Source organism: Danio aesculapii, chromosome 15 (genome assembly GCF_903798145.1).
Source record: "Danio aesculapii chromosome 15, fDanAes4.1, whole genome shotgun sequence".
NCBI lineage: Eukaryota > Metazoa > Chordata > Actinopteri > Cypriniformes > Danionidae > Danio > Danio aesculapii.
Window position 1 is genome coordinate 10,665,203 of NC_079449.1, and position 27,282 is coordinate 10,692,484.

At 32.7% G+C, this 27,282-nt stretch overlaps 1 protein-coding gene across 1 annotated transcript; it reads right to left on the reverse strand.

The window, feature by feature from the left end:
• Positions 1-61: 61 nt before the first annotated feature.
• Positions 62-26,611, reverse strand: LOC130241689 (protein sel-1 homolog 3). The gene is made up of 23 exons (XM_056473599.1): positions 26,393-26,611; positions 25,824-26,316; positions 23,334-23,460; positions 23,104-23,225; positions 22,907-23,022; positions 22,401-22,462; positions 22,183-22,315; positions 20,834-20,954; positions 20,599-20,742; positions 19,215-19,414; positions 18,587-18,766; positions 16,498-16,617; positions 15,762-15,902; positions 15,521-15,583; positions 13,489-13,662; positions 7,737-7,864; positions 5,098-5,181; positions 3,731-3,821; positions 3,558-3,642; positions 2,047-2,141; positions 1,665-1,792; positions 1,468-1,570; positions 62-707 (listed from the first exon to the last, which is right to left on the reverse strand). Exons 1-23 carry the CDS (start codon positions 26,438-26,440, stop codon positions 576-578), a joined length of 3,090 nt encoding a protein of 1,029 aa, XP_056329574.1. The 5' UTR covers positions 26,441-26,611; the 3' UTR covers positions 62-575.
• Between the last annotated feature and the right edge of the window lie 671 nt (positions 26,612-27,282).

Below are 27,282 nucleotides of genomic sequence, written 5' to 3' on the forward strand. Positions count from 1 at the left end.
TTTATTTTGTTCTTCATTACACCATGATAGTTTAATTTAAATATGGAAATCTGTGGTTGCGGATTATTTTAGGGATGACGTGTTGTTTATTTATAATTCAGCTCCTTGGACTCACAGTAAATCACCTTTATTAAAGAATATTGGGACTATTAAATAAATATAAAAGTTCACTTAATAAAATAATGTGTGATAAACAGCGTTGCAGTTTTAAAAATGGAAGATTTTGTTTTTGTTCAAGATATTTGATTGTGTATTCCTTAATGGCATAAACACGAGGATTAAAAAGCAAAGTAAACAAGTATATTGCATTGAGGGCATGGATTAATTTGGGAACGTTTCTTTAAAGGAGTCAAAAGTGAATCGGGTATATTAAACAACATTCAGTTTAATGTAAAATAATGCTATGCTTTAAAATGACATTAAGAAATTGTGCATTTTGTACTGCTCAATGGCACAAAGTCTGGAATAAAATAAGATTTCCTATTTAAAAAGTGTTGTAAACAAGTGCTTTCCATAGTGAGGGAAACCTTAGAGAACATTGTGATTATTAAAAATAAGTTCATTAGTGGTTTTCTTCAATGTTCCTCCGCCTGTTGTTGTCGGTTCTGTCTGGATGCTGATGTTTGCTGAAAAGTTGTCATCCTCCATTTAAAGAGTCCGAATAGAAAAGATAAAGTCCCAACGGCAGCTGAAACTGTGGCAAGGAGCTTCAAAAACAAAGACGTCACTGTAAACATCTACTCTCTGGTCAGAGAAATTATTAAAAATGTTAAAAATTTCAAACTCAAGCAGGCCGTTTGTTTTGCTTTTTGTTGTTGATGTTTTAAATATGCTTTAAATGACTAAACATTATCTATGCTTTTAATGTACACATGCAGGAAGTCAACATATGGATTTTAAAATGCAAACAAATTAAATTCAATGTTTATTAATTTATTTTTTTAATTTTAAAAGAAACAAAAAATAAAATATTAAATAAATAAATACTAATTAATTTTAGAAAAAAAACAAAACCAATTGAAATAAATAAGACTAACATATTTTATTTTATTTTTATTTCAACAAATTAAATTAAATATTTAATTAAATATATTATTAAATACTTTATTTGTATTTATTTAAATATTTTTATTTATATTTCTTTTTTTAAATAATTTCAATTAAAATATGTTCAATAGTAAATAAATATTTAATAAATTCTATACATTTTTATGTTAAACACAAACTAAATAAAAATAAGGAAAATAATTTTTGTATTATTTTTTATTTCCCTATTTTTTATTAAATAATAACTATAGTAAAATAATTACATTTATTAAATTTATTTTAAATACCATTTTTTATTTATTTAATTGAAATAGAATTTTAATTAAAAAAATTATTAAATTAAATAATTAAATTTAATATAAAAAAAATAAAAGTAAGAAATAAAATTCTAATAATAAAATTATATAAATATAGACAAACCTTAATAGTGGTGTCCTGATGTAGTTGTAAAGCTTGTAGGTGTGCGCTGAACAAAGCCAGTGTGCAGGGCAAGTATGCATCAGTGCTGTTGGTTTCTCGACATCTATGGACAAGACAGGTAATAAAGAATATTATTGTTGAATGGTTGTGCCATATGAAGTTAATATAATAATATTAATGTCTGAATGGTGTTTCACCTCTGAAAGAGGGCGCAGAGAAGCTTCTGTCTGTCTGTTAGGTGAAGGTGCAGTAAATGAAGCTCAGAAAGGACACTGAAGGGCAGAGACGCTCCGTTCTGGACGAGCAGACCCAGATTATACCAGCCCTGAGGAGACAGAAAAATCACACATAAGTAAATGGCATAAAAAATAAAAGAGTAATGAAAAGAAATACAGGAAGTTATTTATTTATTTTGTTATTTTTACATTCTAAAAGATCCTTTTTTACAATTAAGAGGCTATGTGTGGATGAAAAATCTTCATGGATGTTACAGGTTTATGCGATCATTATTGCCAATGAGGAGTTTAATTTTCAGGTGAGCTTCAGCAGATTTGCGTGGCGTCTGCTGGTGTGCCCTACCTGTGGTTCATTCCTGAGAGCTGCTCGCTTGTACATCTGTGCTGCTTCAGAATGCTGGTTTTCTCCATAGATCAGATCTCCTGTCCGGATCAAAGCTGAGAGAGAAACAAACATGCAGACAGTGAGGATTGAGCTCTAGGAGGTAGAAAAAAAAAGCACATTCACTGGACATCAGACACACCTCAACAGGAGCACAGAACACGAACAGACGCACATACACATTTTCCTTTTTTATTATTTGCTAAATATTAAATTTGATTATTATACTTTAAGACATTTGGACCCCACAACATAATGTGTACAAGGTAGAGTTTTGTTTTTGTGAATAGTGGGGACATTGCATAGGTAGTAGCATTACATTCATTCACTTTAAACTGCAGTGCTTCACAAGATGTCCAGATCTAAGATAAAGTGTTTATTAAATAAAGATTATTATTGAAATACAACATTTAAAATACTAAATATACAAATACTTCTGCTACTTATTATTATTATTATTATTATTATTATTAATTATAATTATTATTATTAGTAGTAGTAGTAGTAGGTATCAAAATAAAATATTGATAAATAATCAAACAAATAGCAACAACTACTACTACTCATCACTTTTATTAAATTTATAATAATAATAATAATAATAATAATAATAATAATAATAATAATAAACAAAATGTATAAATAGTTTAATACTTAGAATGTATTAGTAATTATAATAATCAAATATAATAAAAATAAATAAAGCCACCAGCAGTAATGATTTAATTCTTAGAATTGAATAAAATTGTAGGAATTAAATATAATTAAAATAATAAACATAATATTGACTACTATTAAAAAGATATTAATAGTTTAATTGTACTTAATATATATATATATATATATATATATATATATATATATATATATATATATATATATATATATATATATATATATATATATATATATATATATATATATATATATATATATATATATATATATATATATATATATATATTGTAATAATCTAATATAAAAAATAATCTACTACTACTACTAATAATAATAATAATGCATTATAATTATCATCATCATCATCATCATTATAAAAAAGTATTGATAGTTTAATGCTTAATTTAATAGTAATAATCAAATATAATAAACTATAACTGCTGCCACTACTACTACTATCACTACTACCACTACTAATAATAATGAATAAATAAGCAAACAAAAACTTAAAACTATCAATATTAAAAGGGATTTTATTGTTCATTATTGTACTAATTTTAGATTCCTCACAAATTACCCCAAGGAACTGGATTTTGAATTTGTATTGACATTCCTATGTATTAATATGGACATATAAGTCAACAAATAAGTATAGAAATAAAACAAATCTAATAATAATAATAATAATAATAATAGTAATCATCATCATCATCATCATCATCATCATAGTACTATAAATACATTTAAATAAGTGCACTTTTCATTGATAAATAAACATTGGTTTATGCAATTACCATAAGGAGCTGGATCTTGAGCTTGTATGGACATATTATAATATCTTAACATGCAGCGAGTGGCAAGTGCAGGATCCAGAGAGTCCTGTAGAAATATAAATCATTCGTCAGAGCAAGGCAGTGGAGTGAAGATGTTTAGCTGAAAGTAAAGCTTGTGTTTCTAACAGACTCACGGAGTTGAGTTCACACAGGTACGCTACATTAAACTGAGCCGCTTCAAAACCACTCTCTGCAGCCATCACATAATAAATCAAAGACATCATCCTGCAACAATAACAGAGAGAGAGAGAGAGAGAGAGAGAGAGAGAGAGAGAGAGAGAGAGAGAGAGAGAGAGAGAGAGAGAGAGAGAGAGAGAGAGAGAGAGAGAGAGAGAGAGAGAGAGAGAGAGAGAGAGAGAGAGAGAGAGAGAGAGAGAGAGAGAGAGAGAGAGAGAGAGAGAGAGAGAGAGAGAGAGACAGAGAGAGAGAGAGAGAGAGAGAACAAGATAAACACAAACATGTTTTCCAGCATCATTACATGTTGTAAAATAAAATGTTAATGACTGTCACTTTATATTCTATAAAACCTGATGTAATTTAATATGTTATGGAGTTATAGATAAATGCCTAAAAAAAAAAAAAAAAATAAAATCTGTCTCAATTGACTAGGTCAGATATGTTTTGTTAAAAGAAGGAAAAAATAATTATAAGTAAATAATAATGTGCTACCAGTAACCCTAAATAAAATTTGGTTTACAAACATTGTAAATATGTATTTTTGCTTCATCTAACTGCACAACAATTATTTACTTTATATTTAATAAACAATTACTTTAATAATATTATTATAAAATATTATTATTATTATTATTATTATTATTATTATTATTCAAACATTTTTATTTGTAACTATAAACAAAATTAATAATACAATTAATTGTATTTAACAACAACAACAACAACAACAACAACAACAACAACAACAACAGAAAATTAAAAAAAAAAAACAAACCTAAATCAAATATTACTATTGTTTAATTTTTAAAGAAACAAATATAATAGCAACGTTATTTTAATTTAAAAATAATTGTAAACAAATGTATTAACTAAATTATTAATTCAAGGTGTAAATTTGTATTGTTAAAAAGAAAAGATTATGATTAATTAATAATAGTCAATACGTAAAACTTATTAATAGTATAAATTAATGTTACAACAACAACAACAACAACAACAAATAAAAAAAAACGATAAGAAATGTTTCATATAAAAATAAACAAATATAAAAGCTATGTTATTATAATTTAAGATGAATTGTTGTGCAAACATATGTAATAATTAAAACGTTCATACATTTTTGCATTTGTCCTGTTCTGAATGTGGTTATACTGAAATTACTACATTTAAATTCACAAAATTATTAAATTTACTATAAATTTATTATCATCATTTATTATATTGCTGTGCTATAAAAATGTATAAAGCAAAATGTGAGCAAATATTCTATACACAGACTAATACAGTAAATTGTATGCGGTGCAGCTTAAACAGAAAGGTTTACCAGTCTCCTCTGAAATAAGCATTCAGTCCTTTCCGCAAAACTCTTCCCAGATGCCCATTCTGTTCAGACGCCCATTTAACCCAGCTACAATTATAAGAAAAAAAAGATCTAAATAAATGCAATAGTAAAATGTTGAATTAAAAACAGTTCAGTTGTAATATGAAAGAGTGAATTTACCAGAAAAAACCTGTACAATGGATTGTAAACATCCTTAGCAGACGCAGAGAAACAATCAGCTGCTTTAACTCAATTTTGAGTCAAATATGGAACAACCAACATTAGGTTTACATTTTTACTTAAATTTGTATCCTAATTTTTCCCCCCACATTATTTGACCACATTTAAAGGCTCTGTGAAATCAAATTTTAAGTTTCGTTAGGTGTTAACATCAATGTGTTAGTCTTATGGTAATCCATAATATAGTGTGACTCCAAAACAGTCACATAATTCACGTTTAGAGGATAATGAATCATTTAAATCTGTAGGTTTGTAAATTCTGGCAAAATGAATCAATGATTTCACCTCATACTTCAGTTTCTCATCAAATCTTCTGACCAATCAAACACTCGTATTTGATACTTTCCATCCTCTTCAAGACATTATTCCTGCATGCTGAAATCGCTCATTTGTTCACATTAAAATGCACATTACCAAGCACCAAACTCCTAAGGCAGTGTTTCTCAACCACATTACTGGAGGATTACCAACACTGAAAGTAATGGGTGAGACATCCAAAATATGCTAATGATCTGAATCAGGTGTGTTTGGTTAAGGAGAAAGGTGCTGTGTCCCAATTCATATACCATACGTCCTAAAAATCATTCAAAAATATAATTAGTATGTCCCAAACCAGGGGCGATTTTAGGATTTTTATTTTAAGGGGGTTCAGCTCCTTATTAGGCTTTTATATATTATTATTATTTATTTATTTATTTCACCTTATATTACATTATTATAAGTTTATTTATTATTATTATTATTAGTAGTAGTACTACTAATTATTAAATAATTATTAAAAATTTGTAATGATTAAATAGTAGTACACCTAAAAATGTTTGTCTAATATGGTAAGGTTGTATGCCAAACTAGCAATATTTCACTGCATTGCATAGACAGGCATAGCCACTTGAGTTCTAAATGAGTCAAATGGGCTCAACACACCCGTTTACTGTAGTAAAAACCACTCTCTATATTTAAGTAATTATTTTGTTTTGGTTTTCGTTTCATTTGCATGTATTAAATAAAACTGACACTTTTCTAATTAAATGGCATAAATATAAATATATATTTTTAAACCTACAGGTTATTTTATCTGAATAATAACAATAAATAAATAAATATTTTTTAATTCAAGACAACACATGATGTTTCTGTCTCCGTTATTGACTCTGACAGTTAAAATGAGTACATTAAATTGTGCTGTCACTGTGTTTAATCCTTTCTATGCAAGACTGCATGGTATAGGTAATGCCACATGCACTGTGATGCGTTTTATATCGGTTGTTCATTCTGAAATAAAAATGGCAGAATGTTCGTTACGGGTTACAAGTTCGCTGGAGGAAACAGCTGTGATTATGAAGTGAGCACAGAGGAAACAGTACATGGGAAATCCGATTTCTCCATGACATCGGGATACAAGTCTGTCTATGGCAAAGAACTGCAAATAAGCAGATATTATAACTATTCATCAATAAACACACACCTTGTTCTCTCGCTCTGCACAGCTGTGGTCTACTAATCAAATGAAAAACAAAAGACAGGGACGAGCCGAATTCAGCCGAATTGATTTTTATATCAATTTTAAAAGGAACAGTTTATGTGCTAAATCGCAAACATTTTAGGGGGGCCAAGCAAAAATATAGGGAGGCTAACGCTACAGTATGCCAAAAGGTTCCCGGATGGTTTACTATAAAAATTCGAAGTGTTGAACCATTTGTACTCTAACCACTGATATTGCCCACAATACATTGCACATTGGATGTGAATTTGATTAGAACTACAAAGTCAGGTAAAAAGTGTAAATAAACTACAAACATGGTGGACCCGCGAGAGCAACAGTCAAGAAGAGAGGCTTCGGTAAAGTTGTTTGAATGACTATTCATTAATGTATAGCGAACTGGAAAATATTTAAGTCATGTTTTCCATATTATATTTAATCTGCAACAACAATGTATACTTATATCAAGATATGTTTGGACGTTCATTTCTGAATGCATAATTATCCAAAGACCTGAGAAGATTTCTCTGCATGAAAAATTGGAAACGTGGATGATATGTCGACATGATTGACAGGGGACATAACTAGACCGCATAACAATCTGTTAATGAGGAAGTAGCAAGTCCCAAAGCTTGCATACTTTTCTGTTACACACTCAAAAGTATGTACTTTTTCCTTTACAAAAAACTGCATAGTTGTAGGGCATAGAACAAGTATGCAAACTGGTACGTAGCAATAAAAAATGAGCAGAGCTGGGGGTCCTCCAGGAATGTGGCTGAGAAACACTGTCCTACAGGATTGTGGGTGAAATCAGGATCTTGCTAGTTCATACTGAGAGAACACAAGCGGACACTGATATGTAGCATGAAGGGTAACAATAACAGTGCTATATTATGATATTACAGTATTTTGAGATACATACAGAACAGCGTCTGCTGGACGTCGAGCAACTTGACCAGGGAGTCCATGAATCCAAATATCAGCCAATTCAATGCCACCAGTTAAGAGTCCTCTCTGAGCTGACTTCAGAAAATACTTATATCCTTTAAACTGATGAAGAGTCCAGGTTAGATAAGCCCACATGAAAGAACAAAATAAAACTTACAATAGAGAAATAATCAGAGCTTTCTAATAAGTTTTGTTTTATAAAAAAAAAAGTAAAAGTAAGAAAAATGTATAGATCTGAGGAATAAAGTATATTGAGGTGACTGTTTTTGCAGAATAAAGCCTGACTGTCCAAAGGACCTTATTCTGCAAAAACAACAACTTTATCCTGCTCATTACATGTCTATGCCACAAAACAGGAAAAGAGGTTTATTACATCTTTAATTAAAAAGCAAAGCTGACAGAAACAAAGACAGCTGCATGGAAGCATACACTAACCGACATATTATTCAGTCACAAGGTGGCACCAAACAGTCAAAAACAGCAACATGTTAGACAAGCAAATAAATATGAATGTGGACGCATTACCTGATGATCAAGATGAGTTGAAATACTCATACGAGTCAGTGTTAATACTTTCAGTAATTGTTATCTAGGATTATTACAAGACTGTCTGGAATACTCTATTCTGATTGTTCAGTCGCAACATTACAAGATATGATATTCCAAGATAACAACTGCTAAATAACACAGGCTTATCCAGGAACTTAATTCATATTGACCATCAGTGAATACTTTCACATCCATATACTTGCATCAACATTCATATTTATCTGCTTGTCTGTCATACCAGTTTAACAGTTTGGTGAAATCTTGTGACTGAATGAAGTGCAGGTTACTGTATACTTGTTGCGTTGGCAGGTGTGTGTGTCTCTGTCTGTCTCTCTCTCTCTCCCTCCCTCTCATTACATCTGCAGGCCCCGCCCTAGTTACGCAGACGACATGCCCTGGGATTGGATGGACTGACCCAGGGCGTCCTTTAAAAAGAGAAAAACGGGCGTGGGGCGAGAGAGCGAGTTTTGTTGGAGTGTTGTTTTGAGTTTGGTGTGATACAAAATTATTCTTGTTGCTAAGTGTTATTGTTAACTGTGTTTCCCGTGTTGGTGTACAAGTTTTGACTCTGTTGTATATTCATCCGTGTTTCCCCCTCCTATTATTTTGTTTATGTTTTTTTTTTATAATTATTTTTTTCGGGGTTTTCACCTTTAATGGAGAGGACAGTAGAGAGTATTGACGGGAAAGCGCGGGGAGCAGAGAGAGGGGAAGAATTGGCAAAGGACCGCGAGGCGGAAATCGAACTCGGGTCGCCATGAGCACTGGAGAGCATGTGTCGACGCACTAACCACTACACCACTGGCGCCGACATGGTTTGTTTTTTTTTTGTAAATATTGTACACGGTAAAAGGTAGGGGTTGGACACCACACTTTTCTTTTCTGTAAATATTTTCTCCTGTTTTTATAACTAGTTAGGGAGGTAGGGGTAGATTTTGTATCTTTATTTGTTATTTTATTAGGTGTAGTTAGTTTCATTTGGGTGTTTAGTTAGAGTGTACTTTGTTTATTATTTTTCTGTGGCTCCACTCCGAGGTAATTGGCTTCACGTTTTGGGTGATAAAAAAAGAAAAAGACAAACAAAGAGACCCGATTCCAAAGGGTCATAAAGGTGAATTTTATTGATGATCTTCTATGTTGCGGCCTTGACCCTAGACCAGGGTCATAACAATGCTTTATCAGCTTTTTTTGCTTATGCCAGCTTTGCATTAGATTAAAGATTTTATAAAATATTACATCTCAGAACAATGTTCTGCATTTAATTTTTTATGTTTGTGGCAAGTAGCCATATAATAAGCAGTAAAAAGTATTTCCAGTATAGTTCAAAATAAATCTGTTCAGTCTTATATAACAGTTTTCCGCTTCGAGCTACCGATAAGCCAGTCGAGTTTTATCATGGGATAACAACCGCCTGGATATACTTTATCCCTGACATCACTCCTGATTGGTTTATTGGCATCCCAACATCAAATTTGGTTGTTTTTTATTCTGCAAAAAACAACTGCCTCCATGTACTTCATCTTGCTTATTACACCACAAATTTAGGATAAATGATAAAACATATTGGACACAGTTGCTCCATTTAGGACTATACTGTCCAAACCTAGAGTTGAACCTTGATTTAATGAAGTCAATCATGCTGTAAGACAGGAGTGGAGACGAGCTGAGAGACGGTGGAAAAACGACAAATTGCAGATATCTTTAGATATTTTAAAACAAAAGTCTAATTGAGTACCAAAACACAGTTAGAAATGAAAAGTTTAAGTATATTTCTGATGTTATTTCTAACAATTCACATAAGCCTTGTGTTCTTTTTCAAACTATAAATGGGGCTTTGAATCCCTTGCAGCTAACCCATCAAGAGTTTTCTCTTGACATGTGTCAACAGTTTTTAAATTATTTTGTTGATAAAATTGTCACAGTGACATCACATATTTTACTTCCCTCAGTCGATCCAACTACCACTGCTGTTTTTAAGCAGTTTGAGCCTGTATCTCTTGTGTCTTTAAGAGAGATTATTGTCAAGATGAAACCATCTACTTGTAGTACTGATGTTGTCCCTGCTCATTTTTAAAGAGTGTTTTTGAATCAATTGGTCCTTCAATTCAGACAATTATAAATAGCAGTCTCACTACTCGTGTTGTACCCATAGACTGTAAAATATAAGGACGTAGTATCCATGACGTCACCCATAGGTTTCTGAACACTGCAAAAGAAGCTACAAGTAGGCGCGGCCAACCGTCACCATTTTGTTTGCGCGTCATCGCACCCACGGTGGGATACCAAACAAGGGCAAAGAGGCGGAGAGTGAGCGAAGCTACAGACACCTGCTGGCACTTTGCTTAGACCTGGCAGACAGACTTTACTTTGGGAGAAACGCTTAATACTCTATTACCCGCGACTCGTTTGTGTTCTGACCACATGTGCTTGGCTGTACACTATATTAATAAAGTGTTTAGACTTTTAAAAACACTGTAGTAATACATTGAGCCACTAAGCATTGTTTTTATGACGTTTTTCTGCAGTAGGAAACGCAAATTACTTCCAAACACTTCAGATATAGTGTGTGTTAGTAAATGCAAGACTATTGATGTACTCCAGCATAACACTGTATGACAACACTGCAGATGACTGTTCTAGATCCTACAGCTAATCAATCTGTCAGATTCTACAGTGCTTTACGGGTCTAAAGAAAAATATTAATGATAAATGATCTTAAATAAAACAAATACATTTATAGAGATGGTATACAAGTATATAACTTTACTCACATGGGAAACGGAGGCCACATGAATGGTTTGTGAGCACAATTAAATGCACACAGCATCCCATATCATCTGAAAATTGTAAGAAATAAGTCCAAAAGGCAGCTGACTGTGTAAAGCCACATAAAATAAAAGAAAAATACGATGAATATGCCGAGATCAGTGGCTAATCTGCCGGATTCAGCTGAGGTGAAGTGATGACGACCAGCGAGACCTAGCCGTCACTCAAGTGGCCACGCCCTTAATTATGCAAACTTAATATAACCTAATATAAAGGAAATAGATGAGTTATAAAAAAATTCACCCCCTCACAGTTGTCATGGAGGATAATAATAGCTATATGAACCAAAATCGTTCTTTGTACCAGGCTGTAAACACCTTTTTTTCTGCTGTAATGTTGGCCATTCTAACAGTGGGCTCAATTGCAATTTGCTCTATTATGGAGCCAGGACTAGCGGAATTTTGATGAATTGCAGTCTCAGTTACTTCCGTATTGGCTTCCCGAGGGAGAGCGGGAGGTTGCCGCTTGGTTGTACCACACAGTTTTAAACATGCAGTAGTTGAACCACTGATCAAAAAGTCAAATTTGGACAGTTCAGTTCTTGCCAATTTTAGACCTATCTCAAAACTCCCATTCCTTTCTAAAGTTTTAGAGAGGGTTGTATTTTTACAACTGCAATCATATTTAGACCTACATGGGTTTCAAGAAGTGTTCCAGTCTGGTTTTAAATCTTGCCATAGCACTGAAACAGCACTTGTAAAAGTTTTTAAATGACTTGTTGCTGGCCACTGACACAGGACATAGCGCTGTTCTTTTGCTCTTAAATTTTACAGCTGCTTTTGATACAGTAGACAGTAGTTGGAATTGTTTCAGTCATATTTATTTGACAGAAGTTTCTCTGTTCGATTAGGGGAGTTTATGTCCTTGTCAGCACCTCTCTCATGTGGAGTACCTCAAGGTTCCATTCTTGGACCTATTCTGTTCTCCTTATATCTGCTTCCGTTAGGGTCTATTTGTAGAAAGTATGGGATTTCATTTAATCTTTCTGCAGATGATGCACAGCTTTATTTGCCCTTAAAACGGAAAGATGCTAGGTCCATAACACCATTGTTGGACTGTCTTAAAAGACATTAAATCTAGGTTGGCACAAAATGTTTTAATGTGCAATGAAGACAGAAGTGGTGGTATTTGGGTCTGGGGGAACTCAGGATTGTTTGGATCTTGTTGTGTTAAATCCTTTCGTGAAACCTAAAGTAAAAAACCTGGGTGTTATTATGGATAGTGACTTCAAACTGGATAAACAGATTAATTCGGTATATTAAAGCTAGCTTTTTCCAGTTGAGGCAATTATCCAAATTAAAATGTTTTTTTTTTTGTCTTTTAACAACTTTGAAATGGTTATACATATTTTTATCTCGACTCTGCTAGATTATTGTAATGCCCTCTATGTGGGTATTAGCCATACCTCCATTACTCGTCAGCAGATGGTGCAGAATGCTGCTACACGTTTGCTGACGGGGAGGGACATGCAAACGGGACCACATTACACCTAAACTGGCTTCTCTTCATTGGCTTCCTGTACCGTTTAAGATGCATTTTAAGATTTTAGTTTTGGTGTTTAAATGCCTAAATGGACTAGCACCAAGATACTTGTCCTCATTAATCCAATTGTACACTCCATCAAGGGCACTTAGATGTACTGATCAGCTACTTTTGGCTGTTCCAAGCGCAAGGTTAAAAACCAGGGGGGACTGTGCCTTTGCAGTGGTGGCGCACAAACTTTGGAATAATTTGCCTCCCCATGTTAGGCAGGCCGCAACCCTTTCTGTTTTTAAATCAAGTCTTAAAACCCATTTTTACTCTTTGGCTTTTAATACCATATGAGAGTCTTATGTCTGTTGTATTTGTCCTTTATTTTAAATGGTGTATGTGTGTACAGCACTTTGGTAAGCACTTGTTGTTTTTATAAAGCGCTTTATAAATAAACTTTGACTGACCACAAAATTAGACACAAAACATGGTCCCAAGCGGTAATAGTTTACTAAATCTATAATTAAAGAAATGAAAATGGCTGAATGGAGCATAAACTAACCTACATTTTATTCAGTCACAGAAATAATAGAATTAAACAGTAACAGTGACGTGACAGAAGCATATGAATATGGATATGAGCATATTGACTTAGTCAATTATGTGGGAATAACATACTTTGGAATGTCATGGCTGACCAATCAGAATCAAGTATTTCAGACTGCAGTGAAATAATGATTTTTTACATATAATTTAAAAAATGATTACCTTTTATAATCTTTTTTTATAAATCTATTTGACATTTGATCTTTTTGACATCTTTTCTATATCTTTACGGATTAATAAGAGGTTTGAAAGCACACAATGATGCAAGTGTTTACCGGATCTGCAGGCTGTCCAGGATAAAGACCCTGTGAGTGGAAAACGCCCAGATTCATGGCAGCGTCTGCATGCCCTTTAGCATCAGCTTCTTCCCACAGATGTACAGCCTTCTCGTAATCCTTCTCATACTGCTCATAGTACCAGCCCAGAGCAGTGAGAGCGGGAACAGACCCCTGGCAGATAGAAAAATCACTTAGACCGGCAGAATGAGTGACAGACTGTCAATACATCAGTCAAGACCATCAACTGCACGAGAATCCATTACATCTGATATCATTCACTGTCTAGACCAGTGTTTCTCAACCACGTTCCTGGAGGACCACCATCACTGCATGTTTTGAATGTCTCCTTTGTCTGTCACACCCATTACAGGTCTTTCAGTCTCTGCTAATGAGCTGATGATCTAAAACAGGCGATTTTGGTTAATAAGACATGGGCGTCCTTGTGTTCTTGTGTATTGTCATCATCAACCGTCAAAGTTTAGTTCCAAAACTCAAGACCGCAATAACGGAGGACATGCAAAAGTTCCCAGATGTGTTCTTGATCTCGAGGACGCATTGATGCAAAGTCATTGCAGCTGAATAAAGGAGGTGGGAAGCGCAGCATTTTATATAATTTATTTTTAAAGTTCAGAGATATAACTTACTTACCTCAGGGGTTTCCTTAAATGAGACGGGTAAAGTAAACATGGTCACACTTTATTTTGATTGTCTGTTTGTGAATTTAAGTTACATTGCAACTAATTCTCATTAGATAATAAGTAGACTGTTAGGTTGGGGTTAGAGTTAGTGTAAGCTGACATGTACTTGCAAAGTTTCTTATAGTCAGTTAAATGTCTGTTAAAGGAGCAGTATCAACAGATATTAAGCAGACAGCCTACTAATACTCAAATGGACCATCAAAATAAAGACTTACCGTAAACATTAACATAATTTTAATTAAGGCATAAACAAATTAAGGGTGTTTATTTGCTGAAATTCATATTAAAATTTGTTTTATTTGTATTGTGCAATGTTTATTTGTAAGGTTTTTATGCAGAATATGTATTGAGAAAAGGAAAAAAAAAAAAAAAAGTAAATCATTGTATGACTGCTGTAATGTTTAAATCGTTTTCCATTAAAAAAGTATGAAGGTCATGTGACCATCAGGAACACCCAGGGAAAAATGCAGCTCATTTCTCCCAGGACGCATTTTCTGTTCTCGTGGTCTCCTGAGTTCGTTCTTCTGAGATAACTCATTCTCTGCATTCTTTATTTTGAGAAACAGCCCTGGAAAATGTGCAGAGCTGGTGGTCCTCCAGGAACGTGGTTGAGAAACACTGGTGTAGACTATGCTTATTTTAGTCCCTAACAGGACTAAAAGTACTACACTAAATAAATAAATAAATATTGTGTTTAATATACTTTATATGTATATAGAACAACTGTTTTATTATTATAGTAGACTTTTAATTTAGTAAATGTTTTTAATTTAGTTTTTTGTGAATGTTTTGTGGATTTATAAGATTTTTTCTGTATTGAAATTCATTTTCGTGAAGTAATTTGACTAATATTATAACAAACTAAAGCAACTACTGTCAATAACAGCAAGATATATGCCGTGGCCACTAGATAAAATACCTAAAACGTAATAAAACAGCTATTTATTCATTTAAAATGAATAAATATTGATTAATAATAATAATAATAATAATAATAATAATAATAATAATAATAATAATAATAGACATAACTTTGTTATGATTGTTTTAAATGTATTTTGTTTTTTTTAAAGTTTATTTACAATGTATAAATGTTTCTTTTAGTTTTTAAAAAAACACTATGTTTTACATTATTGTTCTTACTATAATACCTCATGAATCATTTTCCAACTGTTTATTTTATAAATTTTAATAATATCAATAATGCTTTGTTAAATCTTGATTAGTCTATTTAGATTTGTTAAAAATTATTTTCGTTAAATTCAATAATTAATTTACAGACCCCTAATCACTTTCATGTAGACCCCCAATATTGGATTAAAGGCCTTTACCTGTTCTATGGCTTTCTTCAGAAACGTAACAGCTTTGCGAACATCTTTCTGAACTCCTTGACCCTGTAAAGAAAAAGCAGCAAGTGTGATATTTAGGAAGCTTACTGTCCCGTAACGTCCTCTTCAGCAATTCGCTTAAACGCTTTGAAAGACTGCCCTCTGCTGGTCATATTACATATTGTTTACTTCAGGTTTGCAGACAAGACCAGACATAAACAGGATATAAATTCAGTATACTGACTGTCAGGAGCACAATGGCGTAGTCATACATGGAAACAGGGTCATTGAGTTTGATGGCTCCTCTCTCATAATGCTTCACTGCTGTCTGAATGTCAGGAGACAATCCTTGCTGACCCCAGAACAGCATACGACCCATTGCTTGCTAATGAATAAAAAAAAAAAAAAGAAGTTAATAATAATAATAATAATAATAATAATAATAATAATAATAATAATAAACTTGGCTGATCTCCCCATCAGCATATTAGAGTAATTTCTGACATTGAAGATGATCAATAATTAAAAGGTCATCACATGAAATAATTCCACTTTGAATTAGCCTAAATTGAAAAAACAGCATATGACCCATTGGTTGCTAATGAATAATAATAATAATAATAATAATAATAATATCATCATTTAGAATTGTTCATGATGTCCACATAACTTCAGATAAATTATCTTTATTATTAAAAGATCAAGTAATAAATGATCATCAAAATAAAACTGTGTATGATTCAATGAATTACATTTTTTTTTTTTTATTAACAAATAAATTTAGCATCGGTGAACAGGAGACCTCTTTGAAAAAATAAAACATTGAAATCTCATCGTCTCTGAAATTAGTTCTTGTATTATATTAAATACTTAAAACACACAACATCGATTTCATGTAAAAGAGAAATAAAATAAAATCATCAAAGTGAAAGATAATTCATGTTATTGTTATTATTTTTGCACATTATGAATTGTGGTACCTCTGCTTCAGCCACTCCACTTCGTGCCTGCAGCTTCAGCCAGTGAAACAGATCATCATTTTCACTGGTTTGGGCCTTCAGGGTCTCTTCGTCATTTAGTCGTACAACCTCAACAAATGTCTATAGAGAAGATGAAATCTTATTTAGAAAGATACTGAAATTGCCTTTTACAAATGGTGAATAATTGCTACTGGCCTTTTAACATGGACTCATAGAAAAACCTTGAGCATGTCTTATGAACGATGTCATTGCAAAGCAATAAAAATTCAGCAAATCTATTCAGTCTGATTTCCTCACATATTTTTTTAGTTTTTTTGTGCCTCTCAGCAAAAGTCAGGTTTTGAGGGCTAGTTCACACAAAACTGAAAATTGTCATTGTTTACTCACCCTTGTTCAAAAACCAGTATGAGCTGCTTTATTCAGCTGAACGCAAAAGAAGAATTTAAAGAAAGCTGTAACCTTTAACTTCTATAGTAATTGCTATTCCTACTTTTGAAGAGATAACCACTTTCAAACATTCTTTAAAAGATCTTTTTTGTTCAACAGAAAAAAAGAGACTTAAGATTTGGAAACACTTGAGGATAAGTCATCTGTGTTGTTTGGGGAGGGGGTGGGGGTTGGGCAAATCAACTAAGCATTTAGTTGTTTAATTTACATCCTGAAATTGAGAAAGCAGCACAGAAATACATAAAACTCCTTAAGGTTCCCTAAAAAACCCTGATCTCTAGCAAAACAATTACATCCACTGAGAAACTTTGTGTACTTTAGCAAAATTACTCAAAATTTTCAGTAGTTTTGTGAGGCAAAAAAAAAACATTCCACAGGCTAACTAATGTGTTACCCTCACAAACTTCCCAAAACTTTTGCATTCTCCAGCAAATAAAAAATATTAAGTTCCGATTTAAAATATGTTCACCTGAGGTACTGTAATTTATTTGCTACAAAGCAGATGTACAGTACTCTATTTCCTCCAACCAAATTTATTGTCATTACATCAAGTTTTCTGAGAACTTTTGCAAAATTTGTTATTATTTTGTAGACATAGAACCTCAACAAAAGTCTACAGAGACAATGAAATCTTATTTAGAAAAACACTGAAATTGCCTTGAACAAAAGGTGGAGACTGGAAAGCAATTCTAATTTAAAATGCGTTCACTTAGGGTACTGTACTTTATTTGCTTATGCAGTAAAGCGGATGTAAAGTACTTTATATTTCTTCCACCCCAATTTATTGTCATTACATCTCACAAGTTTCCTGAGAACTTTTGCAAAGTTTTTATTATTTTGTAGGAATGAAATTTAAAGTGAAACTAATGTTCTATACCGTTAAACAAGATTGAGAATAGTATCGCAGGATCAGAGACGCACGATTGAGATGTTCAGCAAGAGAATGTTCAGAAAGAGAAGAGAGAGAGAGAAAAAATAAAATAAAACTATTCCTATGATGTAATATAATATGGCTGATTTATGATGTTCATCCCATATTTTTAATAAATCACGGGTTAATACCTGCCGATCGAGCTCAGGGTATCTTCCTTGCAAATAAGCCAAAAAACCCACAAGTTAGCGTGTAGTAAGAACTGAAAAGTTTACATATAAAGACCAATATGAGAATGCGCAAGTTTCTCAGTTTAGAGACCATGTAAAAATGTGAAGCTTGTAATAAATAAATAAACTAAAAAAATAAAATAAAATAAAGAGGTGACGCAGTGGTGCAGTAGGTAGTGCTGTCGCCTCACAGCAAGAAGGTCACTGGTTCGAGCCTCAGCTGGGTCAGTTGGCATTTCTGTGTGGAGTTTGCATGTTCTCCCTGTGTTCGCGTGGGTTTCCTCCAGGTGCTCCAGTTTCCCCCACAGTCCAAAGACAAGACTGGTGAATTATGTATGCTAAATTGTTCGTAGTGTATGAGTGTCAATGAGAGTGTGAATGTTTCCCAGAGATGGGTTGCAGCCGAAATGGCTTCCAATGAGTAAAAACGTGCTGGATAATTTGGTGGTTCATTCCACTGTGGCGACCCCAGATTAATAAAGGGACTAAGCCGAAAAGAAAATGAATGAATAAATGAATGAATAAATAAAAAAAGTCTAACTTGCTGTGCAGAGGGATTCTTCTGATCCACGCCGGTTTGTCTTGCAATGTTAATGTAATAGGCATAGGAAAGGTCACGATCAGGGGTCACTTCCAGATCACCAACAAGATGCATGTGGCCTAATCGCATGAGTGCCAATCTCCAGTCTTTCTGAGCCGCCAACAGAGCCAACAGCCAAGCCTGCAGAAGCACACATCAGCTCACAGGTCAAATGATCACTCATTCATTATATCACAGTAGCTGGGTTTCCATCACACCATCTTAATGCACATTTTGAAGTATTGCATGAGAAACGAGTGATGAAAACGGCAAATATCGAACAAAAGTCCCTTAAATTTGCTAAAAACCTTTTTATGATCGCTTGAGGGGGTTTTAGAAGTGGGGGATAAAGGAAGATGCAAACACATTTGCTGAACAAACTCTGAATTTAGTGTGTTACCAGTCAGCTGTCTCTATTATGCTTGACTTGTTTACTGTTGCTTGCCATGTTACCAATACTGCAGTGAGCCACTCTAACAACATGCAGCTAATTCGTATTTAGGATTTTTTTTTTCTTTTTTGGATGGAAACCTGGCTACTATTGAATGCATTTTTAAAGCAATCGTCACATTAAACCCAAAACACACACCTTGTAGGTTTGTCTCTTGACTGTGAATCCACTGCTGTAGAGCACTGAGGACAGATGTAATGCTCTAGAATTTCCCAAACAGCCAGACTGAAGCAAGAAAGGCATCACCCTGGTGAAAACCTTCACGCTGGTAGCTCTGCTGATCCAACGGAGGACTAGAGCATACAGTTTCCGACCCACTGTTGTTTCATTCAGCCTGTCTACAAAAACAAACAAAACAACAAGACACATTATATTGTGGGAAGTACATTTAATTGTTGAATTATTTGTTGAATTCATAAGTGTGGTCTGTAGAATGATTTAAAGAGACTGTTCACGATAATAGATAGATAGATAGATAGATAGATAGATAGATAGATAGATAGATAGATAGATAGATAGATAGATAGATAGATAGATAGATAGATAGATAGATAGATAGATAGATAGATAGATAGATAGATAGATATAGATAGATAGATAGATGAAAATAAATAAAAAATATAAAGATACAAATAATAAAATAAATAGAAAATTATAGAAAAATATAAATAGAAAAAAAACGAATAAGTAAATAAAAAGATAAAAATATAAAGCAAGAAAGAAATATAAAGAAAAAAAAGATAGATTTCCAAACAAATCCATTAAAAAAGAAATTGAAAATTAAAAAAAAAAAAAAAAAATTAATTCATTAAACACACACACACACACACACACACACACACACACACACACACACACACACACACACACACACACACACACAAAGAAAAATCTAAATAAAAAAAATCAAAACATCAATAGAACAAAAAAATTAATAAAAACAAATGAACAAATAGAAAAAGAAAGAATAAATAATTAAAATAATAGAAGAAAGAAAAAGAAATATAAATAAATTAAATAAATAATTAAATTTAAGAAAGAAAGAAAATAAATCATTAAATAAAGAGAAATAAAGAATAATTAAATAAATAGAAATAAAGAATTAAATAAATAGAAAGAAATATAAATAAATAATTAAATAAATAATAGAAAAAGAAACAAATAAAAATAAACAATTAAATAAAAAGAAATCATATTTGAATAATTAAATAGAAAAAAATATTAATAAATAAATAAAAATAAATAATAGAAAGAAATATAAAATAAACAAATCAATAATAGAAAGAAAAATAAATGAATAATTAACTAAATAAATAGAAAAAAGAAGAAAGAAAGAAAGAAAATACTTAATCTTAAAAAAATGATGAAAGCGTTCACAAGCGTTATACACTTAAATATCACTTTTGATCAATTTAATGCAAACATGCAAAAAAAAAAAAAAGTATTATTACTATTTATTACTTTTACATGGTAGTGTACTTCACATATTACACACTTAACAGTTTAATCTTTTCAATCTCACCATATTTCTGTACGAGTTGTTTCGTCAGCAGTACAACTGCTCTTCTATAAGGATCAGCTGATGATTGGAAGATCATGAGCTGCTCTGTTGAGTTCACCGTGCTGTGATTCAGTAGCAGCTCAGTGTATGTGTCCAAACAGCTGTCTGCATTTCAACACACAACACGTACTGTAACTATACACAATTAGATTCATATCATCTCTAGTGCCAGCTAGTGGACACTTGTGGTTTTTACCTGAAGGTCTCCTTCCAGTGAGAGAGGAAAAGAGCTCAAGTTCTGATCTGAAGTTCTGACAAGACTGGAACCAGCCGCTTATATTGACTTTTGATAATACATGAGGAAGGTGAATCTCAGCCTGGGAATGTGTATGATATTATTATGCTTAGTACAAAGGAGTAAAATACATTTTTGTATAAGAATTAAAGATGGAAAAGGGTTTTAAAGCATCAAAATGATAAACGTGCAATACTGCATTTTTATTGGTGTAGTTCTGAGGCAAATAAAGTACTATCATACATGTTTATTATTTACACAGATACACACATTTACAAAATACAAATGTCCTTCAGTGTAATATTATTAATATCTTATCAGGCATATTTAAAAGAAAAATATTTTTATGATGTTGACATATTTGAAGCCATAAAATACTGTGGTGTTTTAATAAGCTTTTTCAATATCTTTTACACCACTAGATTTGACCAATTTCTCAAAACATAAATAGATTTTAGAAAAAATAAAATAAAAATAAATAATAATAAACAACGACAACAACAACAACAACAACAAATAAATACTAAAATATAAAATAAATAACTAAAATAAAAAAATAAAAAGAAAACAAAATAAAATACAAAAAAGCAAAATAAAAAATAATAAATAATAAATAAACTAAATTAAAAAAATAAATGTAACATTAAATAAATAAACCAAAAATAAAATAAACAAAATACATAATAAATAAAAATAATAAATAAATAAAAAATAATAAACAAACCACACATAAAATTATAAAACAAAACTGAATACATGCAAAATAAATAAAAATAAAATAACAAAATGAATAAATAAAAATTAATTTAAAAAAAATGCAAAAAAAAAATCTAAATAAAAAGTCATAAATAAACAAAAATTAAAATTACAAAATAAATATAAAATTAAATAAATAAAAAATAAACCAAAAAAATTTTACTTAAATAAATACAAAATAAATAAAAATAATAAACAATAACAAAAAAAAAAAAAAAAAAAAAACAACATGAAATTCTAATAAATAAAAATACATACAAAATAAATAAATAAAAATTAATTAAATAAATAAATAAATAAATACATTTTCACAATATTTCTTATAATATTTTTCTTCTGGAGAAATTCTTACAAAATTTAGCTTGGCTGGAATAAATTAAAAAGGTAAAAATTATTAGATCCCTAACATTTTCCCCCCGATTGGCTACAGAACAAACCATTTTATGCCAAAAATGCAATTTTGTTAGGGTATTTTGTATTAAAGCATCTACTTTATGTACAAATGCAAATATAAATCATAATATAAAAACACAAAAATAGTGTCAAAATCATACCCGGTCAGCCGAGAGCCCCTGTGTGCGATAGTATGTAACCGGTCCATAATATCCTTCAACGCCCTGTATAAATTTACCTCCACCAATCACAAAATATCCATGCGTGTCATCCAACATGATGTTCATGCCAAATCTGTACAAAAACAATAATAATACATTTCTCTCTCTTTTTTTTTTTACAAAACAACTAGGTAAATGAAGCTTTCAATGAGTCTTACGTGTGTTCAGCCGATTGCACAAACTTCTCCTGTCCTTCAATACATGCAATAGATATTTTGGCCTATATGAGAGAGGAAAAGATGAGAAAACGAGTGTCAAATATGAAAGAAGGAATAGTATATGAAATTCTATTTAATTTAATTTTTAGCCTATAATCAGAAATTCAAAGAATTGCTGATTTGACACTCATCATTTATGACAGGAATTGAGTTTGAGACAACGGAGTTAAAGGAAGAAGTGCTTTAAGTTTTGAATAACTGTGTGTATATTATGAATCCAGAATATAAAGTTATGGTGAAGGTGTTTGCAATTTGAGACCAATGTGTGCTTTTGTGATGCGTTTTTAAAAGCAATGCTTCATTTTGCAAGAGATGCAAGGCATTTTGCAGTTTGTGTGGACATTTCTTGGATTTGTGTGTACAGTTCTGAAGAAAAAAAAAAAGGGAGGCAAAGTTTTGAAATGTGTGCCAGTAAAAACTGAAATCTCTAGTCTATTGTGTCTCACCATTCGTCCCAAAATCTCCAGGTTGATTCGACACCACTGATAAAGAGGAACTTTAAACGCTGACAGGAACGCAGATGAACGGCCTGCATCTCCATGAACCTGGACATGAACCTTACCTGAATAAATCAGACCAAATATTAGGTCTTTAAGTGATCAGAATTAAGAGTAATTGAGATCTGAGGAGTTCACAGCTTTACCAGAGTCAGTCAGAAACACTGTAGGAGAGGCGTAGTTGTTCTCAGCGTCAATGTGGTGCAGAAGTCCACAAAACCGGTTACTGCACGGCTTCACCAGCAAAAGCCAGAGTGAAACTGCACACCTGAAGAGCCAGAATCGTTACTTAGTTATACTGCATATTAAATTATTCAAATGAAGCGTTATTGACATAAATATGCATTACAGTATAAATAAATGCACAAGCTCTCACCAGGGATAATGGATGGATTTGAGTCTCTGCCCTTCCAGAACTGGATTGCTGAATGGCTGGAGGGTTTTGATGATGCCATAACGCTCACCAGTAGAGGCATACAATGTGGACAGAAGAGAAGACACCTCTGAAGAGGAAAAAAAATTACTTTTTGATGATTAGACTTAATAAAAAAATGTTTAAAAACTACAATTACTATGGTGTGTGTGTGTGTGTGTGTGTGTGTGTGTACGTGTGTGTGTGATATACACGTTGACTTTAAAATTAGACTCATTCGTTCATTCATTCATTCATTCATTTTTTTTCCTTTGGCTTAGTCCCTTAATTTACCAGGGGTCGCCACAGCATAATGAACCGCCAACTATTTTCAGCATATGTTTTACACAGCGGATGGCATTCCAGCCACAACCCAGTACTGGTAAACACCGATACACACTCTCCTACACTACGGCCAATTTAGCTTATTCAATTCACCTATAGTGCACGTGTTTGGACTGTGGGGGAAACCTGAGGAAACCCACGCCAACACGGGGAGAACATGCAAACTCCACACAGAAACAACAACAACTGACCCAGCCAGGACCAGTGACCTTCTTGCTGGGAGGCGACAATGTTATCCACTGAGCCACCCTTTAAAATTAGATATTTAACAAAAATCACTTCTGTGACAGTATTTTTTGCCCAAGACAGTTATCAGGCCTCTTGAGTAAAGGGGAGCGGGTTGTTTGAGTGATCAGTGGGGTGGTGGTGGGGGATGTCAGGCCAGATTCACGGTGGCAGGCCTGATTAACCATTAGGTCACCGGGAAATGTCCCAGTGCTCCCTATGGCCAGTTCACCCCTGTTTCTTACCATAATTTAGTACACTGAAAAAATTATTCATTGGATTTACTGTTTTTAAGGCAAGTGGTTGTAAACTATTTATTTTTACAATTAATAACAAAAAAAGCTAATTAAATTGAGTAATGTTGAACTTTCTTTGTTTAAACTCAGCTTATATAAATTATTTGCAACTAGTTAACTCAACAAAAATACAGTAAATCCAATGAATATTTTTTTAGTGTAGCTTTACTTAATATAGTAAAATTGTTAAAATTAGTTCACTAAAATTAAACTAGCTTTAAAAATTCAAAACAAAAGTTCTCTATCTAAATTACTACTAATATACATTAAATCATATTAAACGCAAGACAGTTGTGTATTTTACCCATTGAAACATTTCATTTTGTGGAAAATAAAATGTCAAAACATGGGTAAGATAATAATCATACTGTGTCATTCATTAACAGACATTTTAATTTTAAAAAAATATGTGAAACATTTTAAATTAGATAAAGGAATAAGTAATGATTCTAAAGTGTAATGTATATGAAATTATTTAAAAATGTTGTCAGTAGGCTAAAACTGTGAAATCCACCATATTTGATATTTTAATGTCATTAAAGGATTCTTGTTCTAAATAAACCTCAAACCACTGTTGACATTTTAGGGTGTGTCCTAGGCCTGTCACAATAATCAACATATCAACTTGGACACGGCCTCAATCATTTTTGATGATGAGATATCCCATACATAAACAATTCTAGCAACATTTTAGCTGATTGCACAATATCTCTATATCTATTGGAGGTGTCAGTATGGTTAAAAACACTGTAGTATTTACTATTAAATATTTTTATGTGGGTGTCTGAGAAGTGAAAATAGATCAAATACCAGATATCGCAGCCTGTTACTTTTGACCTTTTTTTTTGTTAAAATTTATGATTTATTTGTTTAGGGCAGTGTTTCTTGACCACATTCCTGGAGGACTACCAGCTCTGCATATTTTCCTGGCCTCCTTAACCAAACACACCTGATTCTGATCATTAGCAGAGACTGAAAGACGGTGTGACAGAAAAATGAGACATCCAAACGATGCGGTGTTGATGGTCCTCCAGGAACGTGGTTGAGAAACACTGGTTTAGAATATATACACATTTTCACATTCCATAATTCCAATGCCCTTTATTAAATTGTTAAAATAACTAATTAAAATTAAATATTCCTAAAAATATGATGTGTTCTCTGGTGTACTTGCATTTTGATGATATTATATTGTCATTCTGGCATTATTTAATGAGTGGCATAAAATAGTCTTAAAATGACAATAATATTGTTTATTGCAATACATTTTGGAGCAATGTTTTGTATGACAAAAATAGATATCATGACAGGCCTAGTGTTTCCAATAAATCATGTGATGAATGAAGAGTTCAGATACAAAACCCTGTAAGTGCAGTCTAAAAATTCTTCTAAAATGAGCAGACTCCTCTGTGTAGGTTTAGTAACATCACGTTTATGGTGATGAATAGGTTATTTTTACTGCTTTTAAAACAAAATGATTGAGCATAACAGGAGGCTGAGAGAAATTCTAATTTTAGAATAAAAGATAAGACGGCACTAGGAGGTTTTTGCATCTCAACTCTTCAAATGTTTGATTTTTAATAGCTACCATTTTCTTGGGCGCACTGTGGCGTGTCCTTCCTAACTCTCCAGAGCAGATCTGTGTCCCAATTGGCACAAAGCTGGTGTTGTTTAAAGGGTCTACTCAGTGGTGCCTGAATGTTGAGAGAAATCGACACACTGGCTCCAAAAAACCTGTCCGGGCCGGAGGTTTCATCAGGGCCGATCCAACCGCGCAACAAACAGCTGAGCGCCCAGTCAGAACCGCGGATTACCCGGTCAGGGCGGTACACAATCCAGTCAGGAAAAATCACTTTGACCACTCGGGTTCTGGGTCGCCCCGGATCGCAGTTCCAGTGTTTGTGAAAAACAGCTGAGGTGGATCCAGTATCAAAAGTGACCAGAACCTGAACGTGCACCACTGACGGCTCAAGGCAGCTGAACTGAACGCGTAAAGGACACTTGGAGACCGGCGAATCTGGTGCGTCGAGGAAAGCCAGGTTACCTGAGCTGGAGCGACTCAAACAGCCAGTTAAAAACATCTGTTACAAACAAATACACGTAAGTCATGGATGTAAACAACATTAAGCATGTAACTGTACTGTAGGCTATACTTACACAAACAATGACATGTAAGCACACGTAAAAACTCTTTAGATCCCTCATTTTTAGTCTAGAAAATTAAGATTTGGATTAAACGAAACAACTATAAAATGAAGATTTCTGCTGTGGTCATCGTGATGAACAGACACGCTGTTTTGTTGCGTTATTTGTCTGCTTGCGCCATATCCGCATCAACAACCGTTGCAGCACAGGATTTCATGTGATTAAAAGCCGAAGCAGGTACCTGAGAGGCCCGGAATAACATCCTGTTCGGCTACAGGTGTAAGAGTTTAAGCAAACAACGAACAGTTCCACCCTCCAATGCAAATCTCGGATCCTCATGAATAATTAAGCCTACTCTCAAGTGCAGTTTGTGCACTTAAACTCGAAATAATCTTCATGTTCACTTAATTAACAAGTAACTTTGAGTTGTAGGATAACACACTTCTAACATTCAAGTACATCAAGGCACATTTTTACACCTGTAAACTTTAACAGATTTTTTTTACTCTCCCATTAATTTAAAATAACGTTTCCCAAGTGATCTAAATCAAACAAATGAGATTTTCACAGTATTTCCTATAAAACACAAATAATTCATCATGGAGTCATAATAAGTCTTATTTATTATAGTTTATTTCTTGAATAAAAGCAGTTTTTAATAAATAAAAAAAAATTAAGTCAGTGTTATTAGCCTCCTTTAAGAAATATTTACTGTGTATTTTTGACTGTCTACACAATAAACCAGTTATACAATGACTTGACTAATTATTTCAACTTTCCTGGTTAACATAACCTAGTTAAGTCTTTAAATTACACTTTAATCTGAATCAAAGACTATAGATCACTTACAGGGACTTTGTCTCAATACAACTATCTTGCTAAATAACTAGTAAAATACTATG